The sequence below is a fragment of the Hibiscus syriacus genome, unplaced genomic scaffold (genome assembly GCF_006381635.1).
Source record: "Hibiscus syriacus cultivar Baekdansim isolate YM2019G1 unplaced genomic scaffold, ASM638163v2 tig00110044_pilon, whole genome shotgun sequence".
NCBI classification, from domain to species: domain Eukaryota; kingdom Viridiplantae; phylum Streptophyta; class Magnoliopsida; order Malvales; family Malvaceae; genus Hibiscus; species Hibiscus syriacus.
Window position 1 is genome coordinate 191,069 of NW_024062574.1, and position 13,311 is coordinate 204,379.

The 13,311-nt window shown below is 36.4% G+C and overlaps 1 protein-coding gene across 1 annotated transcript; it reads left to right on the forward strand.

Annotated features, from left to right (window-relative positions):
• The first annotated feature begins 1,782 nt into the window (after window positions 1–1,782).
• LOC120213693 (ethylene-responsive transcription factor CRF4-like) lies at window positions 1,783–2,947 on the forward strand. Its single transcript, XM_039211754.1, has one exon. The coding sequence runs from the start codon at window positions 1,783–1,785 to the stop codon at window positions 2,788–2,790; it is 1,008 nt and encodes a 335-aa protein (XP_039067685.1). The 3' UTR covers window positions 2,791–2,947.
• Window positions 2,948–13,311: the final 10,364 nt, after the last annotated feature.

Consider the following 13,311-nt stretch of genomic DNA (forward strand, 5'->3'; position numbering starts at 1 on the left):
ACTCATAATCTCAAAGGAGAATAATATTCCTTCTAACCACTAAGACAATTCAATGGATTTTATTTGATTAATTTTAATTATTAAATATCATGTATGTGTGTATATATATATATAGAGAGAGAGAGAGAGGAAAATGTAAAAAAAAAATTAAATGCATTCCGTATAGATGACATTTGAGTTTGGACGTAAATCCATTCACTGCTATAAAATAATATGCATTTCTTTCAATATCTTTTTATTACGTACATTTAATATGCATGCATTAAATAGTTAAATAATTTATTAAATTATTTAAATAAAATCAGTAATAAAAATTTGAGTTTTATAAAGAAAAGAGAATGAATTGAGAAAATTACACTCACAATAATTTTGTATAATATTCAATTTAAATTATTCAATTAATAAATTAAATATTAATAATTTGGAAAATGAATTAAAAAGAAAAAGGAAATTCCGATAACACGAGTAGGCTCATAAGAAGTAAACAAATTTATTTCTTGGTTGGACCAGCTAACATACTTAAACATATAGGTGTCAACAGTCAGCATCGCAATATGATCCATGCATTTAATAAATTCTATTGTTGTGACGTTTATGTTATCCATGCTATTATTATGGAAGTTACGGTTGTCACCATTGTTAATTTATTACTAGAATTTATGTAGAACTTAAAGGATTCGTACCATTTATTTTTAGTTTAAAATTATCCGTAATTCAAATGAATTTATTGTGACGTATGTTTTTCCCCTACATTAATAAAGATTATAGAGAATATAAATTAAGAAAAATAACATGAACAATCGAAAGCCATTTGATTTTGAACAATATGGTAATGAAGCGGCAGATAAAAAAGGAACAAAGGGTGGTTTAATCGACAAGACATTGGAGTTTTGCTTTTGTTTAATCACACACTTTTACCGACCGACCAACAGTTAAGCATGTTCCGGAGAGGACATTGTTATTTTTTTCATTTTGGTTCAGCCGTATAATAAAATTTATAAAGTTATAAAATTACCAGTTTCTTCCTAATTTATTTTCCGGAAAGTAATTATGGGATATTATGTTACACGATTTTCCCAATTTCGGCCGGGGATCCAATAAAAAAGCAAATTTGAGTGTGAACATTTACACTTGAGTCTGCCCCACCCTTGGTTGACAATAGTCTTGTGGCTCTTCCAATGGGTCGGGTCGGGTCGAGTTTTTATGTTACTCGACCCGACCCGATAAGAAAGGGTCCTCTACCCGTGACCCGACTCGACATGAAGAAATTAATATTTCACCCGATTCGACCCAAATATATGATTTAGAAACCGACCCGAAATAATTAAAATATATATATTTTTATTCAATAAAAACAGTAATTTAATTTAAAAAAATTATATATAGAGGGGTAATATTATAATTATCCCTAAATATATATGTAAAATTATATATATTTTTCGGATCGGGTCGGGTCGGTTTTTTTCACCCTAAACTCTATCCGAGTCCGATTTTTTTTAAAAAAAAATCCAACCTAATCAGATTGGGTCGGGTCGAAAACCGTCGGATTCGGGTTGAGTTGCCATCCCTACCCCTACCCTACACTTTGTTTTAAATACCATATACCATTTCCTTGTCCACCTCTTGTTGTTTCATTTTGAAGTCTCTTCTTCTCCAAAACATACGACTTTTTCAACAACTGCTTTTCTGCATGCTCTGATCCAGCCTTTTGTCTGAATCTAAGCTTCTTTTTCACTGTTCCTTCCCTTTTACTCACCATTTGGTACAACAGGTATACAGAGAATGGACCAAGAATTGCTATTTCCGATCACTTACATCCAAAACAAAACCCTCACAAAAATGTTCAGAAAACAATCTTCGAAGCCCATGAAAGTTGTTCGGGTATCGGTGACGGACCCTGACGCAACGGACTCTTCCAGCGACGACGAAGCCGATTTCTATTGTCACCGGCGGAGAGTGAAACGATATATCAACGAGATCAGCATCCACTCCGCCGCTTCCAAAACCACCGTTCCCGGTAATACCCGTAAAAGGAAAGTCGCCGGCGTCGACGTCTCGGAGCCCAACCGTAGACCACTCAAGCTTTCTTCATCGAACGGGAACGGGAGGAAGTTCAGAGGTGTACGACAACGACCGTGGGGAAAATGGGCGGCGGAGATTCGAGACCCCGCTCGTCGCGTACGGCTGTGGTTGGGTCCTTACAACACTGCTGAAGAAGCTGCCTTGGTTTACGATAATGCAGCAATCAAGCTCCGAGAACACAACGCTTTAACGAACTTCATCACTCATCCGGCTGAAGATGCTACCGGAAAACCAGAAAACATCGGCAAGCCATCGGTTTCCGGGTACCAATCGGGAGACGATTCACCTCGCAATCTTTCGTCTCAAACTTTAGTCTTCAACTTTCAAACTCAATCGAGTGAAGAAGAAACATCGGTCGAACCCGAAAGACCAGGTCATGAACTCCAAGAGGAAGAAAGTAAGCCGTTGCCGCCAGTTCAAGAACCAGCAACCAGTGATTTTGGAGATTATTTGCCTCTCGATTTCCCTTTCCTCGATTGGTTATTCAATGATCCGGTTCCGGTATTGCCACTCTTTGATGATAGTTCAACGGTTTTGGCAGACCGTAGAGTGTTCGATGACATTTTACAGGATACGTCTCTAGACTTTGAGTGCCACTCCTCGCCTTCATCTCCGTCGTCTATTTCTCGAGGGGATGATCAAATGGGCGATTATTTTGAAGAAATCGACGATTTATTCTTGTTAGATCCTCTTGTATCGATTGTTTAGCTTTCATTTTGTTTTTATTCCCGCGCTGTTGTCGTCAGTAAATGGTTACCGGCAGTTTTGGATCGACGGCGACGACTAACGAGCTGCTTTTAATGTTTTAATACCTTTATTTCGTCCGTTAAAATAAACGGACGGTTGAGTGGGATTTTGCAGGGTATAGTTTTGACGGAGAAATAGCCAAATGGGAAAATAACTGTTGTCGTAATTTTAGTGAATGTTTCAGTAGATACTATGCAACACGTGTGGAGTTTTCCTAATGTACGCGGTGGCATTCCTCTTGCCCCACACTAGCTGGCGCAATAAACGGTGTCAAGTAAGGATCACTCGGCGTCGCTCGTGTGTGAAATCAGGCTACTACAAACAAAGCCTGTAATAGCTATATATATAAAAAAAATCTCACAATCGTGAATCAAATTATTTTAATAATTAAGAGATTTATTATTAGTTTTTAAAATCTCATATTCAAATATCATATAGACATTCATTAACATATACTGCATTAGATTCATCTCATGTTTGTAAAAAAACTCAGGCTGCAACCGAGTGATGTTTGGGAAAATCGAGAAACGGGGGATTCGAATCGATTGGGATGGAAAATAATCGAATTCTTCACTTACGGGGATGGGGATGGGGATGGGGATGAGGAACTTTTATCTCCGAAGAAAAAATGGGGATAGAGACAGAGATTGATATATCCAAACTGTAAGGATAACTAAATTGTACCAATATGAATAACTGTGAAAATCCTCGAAAAATAATATTACGGATCCCCGATATTTTACAAAAATAATGGTGGGGATCTTCGAAAAATATCTGTGAGATTATGTGTTGTCACTGTTACATCTCAAAATGAACTAAAATTAAAGTTTATATCTTTTCTCATTTAATATACATTGATCTGTTACAATTTGAAATAGTTAAGATTGTATATATACATTGGGTGTTAGATGAATATTAACGTTTAAAACTTTCATATTATAGATAAATATCAATTTGAGACAATATGATATATCTTACAAGTTTTAGGTGTTATATTGATTTCAAAAATATTTATTTATTTTTTAGTATGAGAATTAACCGAAATTCATAGAGATCTGTAAAAAATTTGTACGAGGACAAAAATAAATCTCCAAAATATATAATAAAGATTTTTTAAAATCATAACTGTAAATATTAAAGATGAAATATATAAGATAAAATAACCTCAGCGACCAAAAATGCCTTATAATATACGATTTTAACCAACTTTTTTTGGATTTGCCAAAATGACCAACTAAATCGCAATGCGATCGATAATTCACAACGTGATCTCCGGTATCGTAAATCAGTTTCCAGATTCGCAACGCGATTCTGACATCGCATTGTGATTTCCCAAATTCGCGTTGCGATTTTCCTAATTCGCAATGCGAATACGTAAATCGCAACGCGAATTTAGAAAATCGCAATGCGATTACGTAAATCGCAATGCGAATCTGTAAATCGCAACGAGATTCTGACTATCGCAATACTGAATTTCAAATTCGCAACTCGATTTCTGAATTCGCAACAGGTTTTAGTTTCGTAACACGAATGTTTTGGGTATATAACTACGCAGCAGCAGCAACTCATAACCTAAATCCCTAAATCGCAACTCATTCCATCTCCATCTATCACTCTCTCCGGCGACATCCGTTCCTATATCCAACGACATCCTTCCCCATCCGGCAATAGATTTTAGTTTCGCAACTCGTTTGTTTAGTAAATTAATTTACAATAATGAAATCATCTAATGTTGATCATGTTTGGATAGATTTGTGTTTTGGAGGGTCATGGGAGAATGTTCATGGTGTTTTACATTATATGCCTTTACCCATGAATCTTCAACTAAAACCGTCATTAAAAAAGTTAAGAAACTCTAATGTTACGTGTTGTAAATAAATTGAATTTAGAGCCCCTAAGTGGATTTAGGTTATCTTCTCAGAGAAATGGTAAAGTTTATTTGTTAACCGACAATGAAGATGTTGAACGATTCATTGCTTACATTAGTGTTTCAAGTGATGATGTTACATTGTATGTTGTTGAACCTAGAAGTAGTGAAGTTGGGTCAGTAGCGGGTAGTAATCAACTAAGTTTTTCAACCCCAGTTTATGGTGCTCAAAATTTAATGGTTCCACCACAATTTCATCACCAAGCAAATATTGTTTCACCACATTTCCAATACCAAACACAATCTCAAAACCCACAACCTTTCCCTAATCCAAATCTCAATCAACTTTCAGCACCAAATTCCGGTTTTCGTATTGACCAGTTAGACGATGATGAGCCAACAGAAAAAATTGTGAGTACTAGTCAGTATTCGAAATTTGATCTTGGTCAATACCCGGACTTTGATCTTGGTCAATACTCGGATTTTGATGATTTTTCAGAAGAAGAAACAGACCATGCGTGTAATGATTTTGATATTGGTCAATACCCGAATTTTGATGATGAAACAGCCGTTGCCGAGGAAGATGTTGTTGATGATAATGAGGAGGAAGTTACGACTGTAAATGAACATGTTGAACATCCATTATGTAATTCATATAACACTGAAGAAGAAGAAGAAGAAATCCCCAAAGAAAAGTCCCCGAAGAAAATGCCACGGGAGTATAACTGGAATATGCCATAATTACTTCAGATACCGGAAGAAGAGTTGGTAAAGATATCAGTTGATTGTTACACAAAAATTATTCGTATCAAGAAAGATGATTGTTTTGATACAAAGGAAGACTTGAAGATAGCTTTGTATACAAAATGTGTGGAAGATGGCTATCAACTAAAAGTTTACAAATCAAGCAAAGATCGTTTCGAAACAAGGTGTATGATTGACAAAAAATGTACGTGGCGTATGATTGCAAAGAGGATAAAAGATTGCGAAATGTTTCAAGTTAGGACTTTTATTGATAAACATAAACGTTCAAGAACCCAAGTTTTTCCTCACCATAGACAGACAAACAAAAAGGTGTTGGGTGGTTTTCTGGCTGAGTTAATGTTTTTGAATGGCAGGGTATATCTGGGACATGAAATTATGACTGACATGAATGCTCGGTTCAAGATTAGTATCTCATATTCTCAAGCTTGGAGAACCAAATGTTATGCCTTGGAATTGTTGAGGGGGTCGCCAGAAGCATCGTTTGCCCAACTGCCGGCTTATTGTCACAATTTAAAGCTGAAAAATCCTGGGTCGGTAACTCATATCAAAACAGATAGAGATGGATGCTTTGAGTTGCTGTTTATCGCCATTGGTGCCGCGGTTAGTAAATCAATATAATTTTGTTGACTCATTTTTGTTAGTTACATGCATTTCACATTTAAATGATTATATTTCTTGTGTATATGATTTTGTAGATTCGTTCGTTTATTAATAGCATGCGCCCAGTTATTATAGTTGACGGAGCACATTTAAAAGGTCGATACCTTGGAGTAAACTTATTAGCAATAGCCATGGATGCTAACAATGAGATACTGCCAATAGCTTACGGGGTTGGCAAATCTAAAACCTCTGATTCATGGAAATGTTTTATGGGTCATCTTAGGGATTGTATAGGTCCTATTTAGCAATCTGACAATCATATCCGATAGGGCAAACTCAATTGACAACGCTGTTAGAAGGTGTTTCCCAGATACTTTTCATGGACTTTGTGGTGTTCATTTGTATAGAAATCTAAAATCAAGGTCTGCTGGTATAAAAAATCACAAATGAACATACTGGAAGGCTGTAAAAGCTTATCAGGAAGTGGATTTTAATAAGCATATAAACTGTTTAAGCGTGTTTTGCCTCAGTGTGCTCAAACAGTAGAAGATGTCGAGTTTGAAAGATGGTCAAGAGTACATCAACTTGGAGCAAGATATGGTTTTATGATGTCTAATAGCGCAGAATCAATCAACGCTCTAAGTCGTTATTCTCGGAAATTACCTATTACTATGTTAATGGAGTTTTTTCGAGCCTCTATTTAACAATGGTACTACAAGAAAAGAAACCATGCATGTATTATTTCTTTAAATTCGTAACTTATCATACATTTTACTAAGTATTATTTATTTAAATTTACAGGAACATTGGAACATCTTGTTACACCATGGACTGAAAAAAAGATAACGAAACGTGTTGTGAAGTCAACGTCATGGAGAGTTAAACCATGTTCAAACACTTTGTTTGAAGTACTGAATAATAACTTAAATGGGCTTGTCGATCTAAATGCAAAGACGTGTAGTTGTATGAAATGGAAACATCTGGTTATCTGTGTGGCCATGTTATAAAAGTTTCTCTTCATCTAAACCAAGATGATTCAAGCGCATACGCTATGGATTGCTACACTACAGAAGTATATCGACAGACTTATGGCGAGATTGTCTACCCTATTCCACATCATTCTGAGTGGGACATACAAGATGATTTACAAACAGTTTTGCCACCAGCCATGGACAGAAGGCTACTTGGCCGACCAAAAAGTCACGATCGTATACCGTCTAAGGGTAAAGAGAATAAGAGATCGACATGTAGTCGGTGCAAGGAAAGTGGTCATACAAGGTTGACATGTGGATCACCAGTGCCATAACAATCATCTTTTCCTCTACCAAAATATGGATCCTCATCAAAATCCCAATCACAACCGGCTTCACCTTTTGGGACTGTTAACTTAGGTGATTTTTAAATGTAAACGTTGTATTATGTGTATATTATGTGTGAACTTTTAACATTTTCAGTTAGGCATGTATTAGTAACTTGAGTTTGAACATTTCTATGATATGTTCAGTTGTTATCACTTATTAGACATTCATTTGACTATCGCAACGCGGAAATCGCAACGCGAATATGACTATCGCAACACGGAAATGACTATCGTAACGCGGAATTGACTATTGCAATGCGGAAATGACTATCGCAATAACAGAATCGCAATGCGAAATGAAAATCGCAACGAGTGAATCGCAATGCGAAAATGAAAATCGCAACGCGGCGATTCTCTCGTTGCGATAATCATTTCCGCGTTGCGATAGTCTGTTTTGCATTCAACATAATGCAGATTGAAATCAACAAATCAACTATTACATTTCAATCAATTAAACAAGCACAAATATTATGTACACATCAATTAAACAAATCAACATTTACAAATCATCTTTTACAAATCAATTAAACAATCAAAAAATAATAATGAAATCAACTTTTGCACCCATACATCCATTTCACACAGCTCACTTCAGGATTAACCTGCAGAAACCAAACATTGAATCAACAACACTTTCTACACATCTAAAACCTACAAACAGCAAATTATTGAATTCTAGCTACTTAACCAAACATTTTCAAACCAAAAAGAGTATATATGTTTAACAACACTTGCATTTGACTTACAAATTGTTTATGGACACTTTCATAACGTGGATGCAGGTAGGCAGCGTCTCGCATATATCGCTCTAGCCATAAAAAGCCAAAACCACAAGCCTACTGCACGTCTATCTCTATCGGTGGGAGGTAGAAAATGTGTACTTCCTGTCGTCAAACGCTCCAAGCACATGCATACGAGAGGACCACAATCCCCTCTGGCTTCCTTCGTTTGTTGTGGCGCGGTCTCGTCTCTGATAACTGTAACATTGAACTTCTTTGGCTTCTTGTTTCCAGACTTAGTCCAATAATTAATTGCATCCAAGAATTTAGCCAAATAAGATCTCCATCCCTTAATAATATCTCTTAAATCAGACAATGATATGTAATTTATCATGCTGTCATATACTATTGTCTTTAGGGATGGGAGCTGAAGCTCGACGAGAAGCCAATGAGTACGGTCCAAAACAGGGATAAACATCTGCATCGAAATGTAATAATTCAAATTGCGCACTTATTTATGAACACCTTTAAAATATTTAAACAAATATACTAACCTTATTGACATCCACCATGCAGGATAAAGTTTAGCTTGTCCATTAGCCAACACATATGATTCCTGTCGTTGATTCTTCAAGTAAACTACGTGAAAAGACGTCGGCATAATTGTATATCGCGTTTTTTTATTTTTTTTTCAATTTCCTTACAATTAGAAGACGTGTCACTCATGCATCCATATACTATTTTACAAAAAAAAACATATATTAGTGAATTACATAAATTTAAAAAAAAATTAATCAAACTGAAATATAAGAAGAAATATAAGACTTACCCCCCATCGAAATAGCCATTGTCTTCAACCCTTAATAGTACACCCCGCCAAGATCGTTCAATCAACAAATGCATATCATCGTTGAGTTTGTATATGTCAGCGTAACACCCTTGGCTCCGCTCATGTAGATAAAAATCAAATGGTCTTAGCCCAAAGGGTATTATCCAGAATTGTTTCTGGTAGTTGTTTCCTCTCCACTTCATCTGCCGAAATGGTACTGGCCGATAACTTATACGAAAGCCAACAGTCATCCATCATGTCCGGCACGTGAGGGGGCTTCTCAATAATTCGATATATTACGCCGTGTGAATCGGACTCTAGAATGTTGGGAGGGACCTCTTCAACGATGACAGTGGCCTCTTGAACGGTGGGAGGGGACTCTTGAGGGATGATAGGGGCCTCTTGAACGATAGGGGAGGCCTCTTGAACGATGAAAGGTGAGTCGGGTTTTTTCTTATGGATTCTTCGCACTATTGGGGTGAACGAAGACGTAATGGCACGTGCACGCCGTCTGATGCGTGAACTCCGTCTTGCAAGAAAAACCCGACGTAGAGCATCCACCTTAGCGGGCCGCTAAAAATAAATTAATACATAAATCAGTACATAAAAAGACATGATATTAAACAGTGAAAACAAAGACAAATATATTTCAAACTTGCACGGTATTCACCCAAGTCATTATTATATCATTGTTCACAAAATGCATCAGATAATATTCCAGAAGTAAGCACTTATATAAACATTTAAAAGGACAACATATAGGTTTAGTGCAGGTTCAATGACAACATAAAGAGTAGTAGTTTATTCTTGAAACTTAAATTTTCAACACTGTGAAGTTAGTATTTGTCTTTTGGTTGAAGTAATGCAATTCATTCAAGTTTCAATTTGCAGAAGAATAATAGAATCTGAAACTTAAAATCGCAACGCGAAAATGACTATCGCAACGAGAGAATCGCAATGCGAAATAAAAATCGCAACAACAAAATCGCAACGCGAAAATGACTATCACAATGCGAAAATGACTATCGCAATGCGAATTTGACTATCGCAACGAGAGAATCGCAATGCGATTTTCATTTCGAATTACGATTCTTTCGTTGCGATAGTCAAATTCGCATTGCGATAGTCATTTTTCGCATTGCGATAGTCATTTTCGCATTGCGATTTTGTTGTTGCGATTTTCATTTCGTATTGCGATTCTCTCGTTGCGATAGTCATTTTCGCGTTGCGATAGTCATTTTCGCATTGCGATAGTAAACTATTCTTCTTCTGCAAATTGAAACTTGAATGGATTGCATTACTTCAACCAAAAGACAACCAAAAACAAATACTAACTTTACAGGGTTAAAGAATAAACAGTTAAACAGTATTGGCAGCAACCGAATGAATTTACTAAGCAATCTAAGTGAAATTACGAGTAAATTTATCATCAAGTTAAATATGAAAAATATTAAACTTACCTCGTTGCGTAGAGTATGAACCTCGTTCTGCAACGATGCTACAATCTCACGTAGAGCTACTACCTCACCACGTAAAGTAGACACCTCAACACGCCATGCACCATTGTCATCGTGTAAAGTACCGACCTCCTCACGCAAGGCATTGACCTCATTACGTAACTCCCCTAACTCATCCCGTGGAGGTGGAGGTGGAGAACACGGAGATAAACGTCGTGGCATCTTTGCCGGTCGCCTATCATGAGGTGATGGTGGGGAAGAGGCTCGATTATGTGACAGAATATGTGATGACTCTCGTTGTGGATGTGTATATTCGGGTCGATCAGGTGATGGCTCTGAGTGAGGTGATGGCTCTCGAAGTGGTGGCTGCTCATCATCCGTGCCATCAAAAAAAAGCTTACTAGTTTGCCACCAATCAGTGGCAAACTCAGCTTCCATGGGTGTCAGCCTCTGTAATGGAGTGTTGGCCTCCTAACAATATAAAAGCTCAAACAAAGTTAAACGTGTACTAGTAATAACTTGTTTATAAACATATGATAGTATTTGTGTTAACTTACATTATTTATTGTAGTATACGGTAGTAAATCTTCCCATTGCTGCAAGGACCGTTTCCTCTTCCAGGAAATAGCCCTAGGAATATCATTAGAAGTTTTTAATGCATATGTCTGCATGGCGGGAAATGCCTCAAATATCCAAATCTACAAACATTAGTAATTGTTAAAAAATTAATTATAATTTTGGAAACATTATATAAAAATTATTACCTTAAAGGCCCAAATAAAGCCCGACAAAGTGTATTTGGAACCATCGTCACGCAAACGTTTCCGATCATTAAAGGTAGACGACAACTTATTCCATGTAGCTCTCCATAGATACGAACCCCACGGAAACATGTTCCATGCATTTAGGTCCTCTACCAATTTAATTAGATCATTAGGAATAGGTTGTTGGGCCTCTCTGCCTAAAAAGTCGACTTCCAAAAGTATTAGAAGGCATACTCGGACAATATCGACGTCATCCATCCGAGTAAAACCATCTTTCTTATTCAATAATCTCGTCAAGTCTTCCACGTGTAAATTCGACTTCTCTGTTGACAGCTCAGGAAAAACCCGGGAAAACCATGATAGGCGAGTAATATGTCTAGTGTACCGATCTACATCATCGTGTCCGAAGCGTAGACCGGTGATTAAGCAAAACTCCTCCCGCCCAAAACACGTATACGCCGGTGGAAAATCAAACCATATCTCTTCATCACGACGTTGTATAGTTTCTGGTAGATCGCTAGTCATGGTTTGAAGAAACAGATGGGTCAACATAGCATCTCCACCCGGATGTTGTACTTTCAGCCATGGCCCGAAGCAAGTATCCTCAAATATTTTTCTTTGTGCAGGTGAAAGCTTCGACGTAATTGTTTTGGCCAGGCTTACTTTATTTCTTAAGGTCAATTGAGCCGAATAAAAGTTCTGCAAAAACAATAAACATACCAATTTAGATATACCAAAAACTACATTGTGAAGATATAAACAATAAACATAAAGAGTAGTAGTTTATTCTTCAAACTTAAATTTGCAACACTGTGAATTTAGTATTTGTTTTTTGGTTGAAGTAATGCAATTCATTCAAGTTTCAATTTGCAGAAGAAGAATAGTTTCTGAAACTTTAAATCGCAACACGAAAATGAAAATTGCAACACGAAAATGACTATCGCAACGCGAATTTGACTATCGTAACGCGAATTTGACTATCGCAACGCGAAATGAAAATCACAACGACAGAATCGCATTGCGATAGTCATTCTCGGTTTCAAATACTAAAATTGAAAGAAACTTGAATGGATTGCATTACTTCAACCAAAAGACAAAACAAAGATAAATACTAACTTCACATGGTTAAAGACTAAACAGTTTAGCAGTATTGGCAGCAATCGAATGAATATAATAAGCAATCTAAGTGAAATGGTTAATCTATTATTGAAAACACCAGTAAACTTATCATCAATTTCAATATGAAAAACCTAATAATAATGCAAAAATTTCAAAATAAAAATAATTAAAAAAACTAACCCTCGGTGGTTGATTTGGTTGATTTTTCATTTCTGACCGTGAATGATTTCGCCGGAGATGGAGACTGATATCGTCGGCGATGGGGACTGATTTCGTCGGAGATGGGGACTGATTTCGTCGGAGATGGGGACGGATGTCGCCTTAGAGAGTGAGAGATGGAGATGATACTGAGTTGTGATTTAGGGTTTTAGGTTATGAGTTGCAATTATGGGATATATTGTGGACGGTTCAGTGTTCCGATATATTAATATATTCGTGTTTGGAATTTGAAAAAAATACGCGTTAATATGAATGGCGCTATGTAAATTGTATTGCGATAGTCAGAATCGCATTGCGATTTACGTATTCGCATTGCGATTTTCCAAATTCGCATTGCGATTTACGTATTCGCATTGCGAATTAGGAAAATCGCAACGCGAATTTGGGAAATCGCAATGCGATTACGTAAATCGCAATGCGAATCTGGAAACTGATTTGTGATATCGGAGATCGCGTTACGAATTATCGATCGCATTGCGATTTAGTTGGTCATTTTGGCAAATCCAAAAAAAATTAATTAAAATCGTATATTATAAGACATTTTTAATCACTGATGTTGTTTTCTCAATATATAATACAAAACAGTCCACCAAACGAAATGACAAATCATATTACATAATGTTCGGCTTACATCTTACCTTTTTGATTTGATCTCTCCTAAGTCAAAGAGCGTTTGTGCAAGGAAAATGTGTTTTATGATAATTTTTTCATGTCTTATATTGATTATTTATATAATTTTAAAATATATATTTAATTAAAACAAATGATAAAACTATTTTTTAA

Bases quoted from the DNA above. Each gene is read 5' to 3' on its own strand.
- LOC120213693 (XM_039211754.1), top strand. From the start codon at position 1,783: ATGGACCAAGAATTGCTATTTCCGATCACTTACATCCAAAACAAAACC.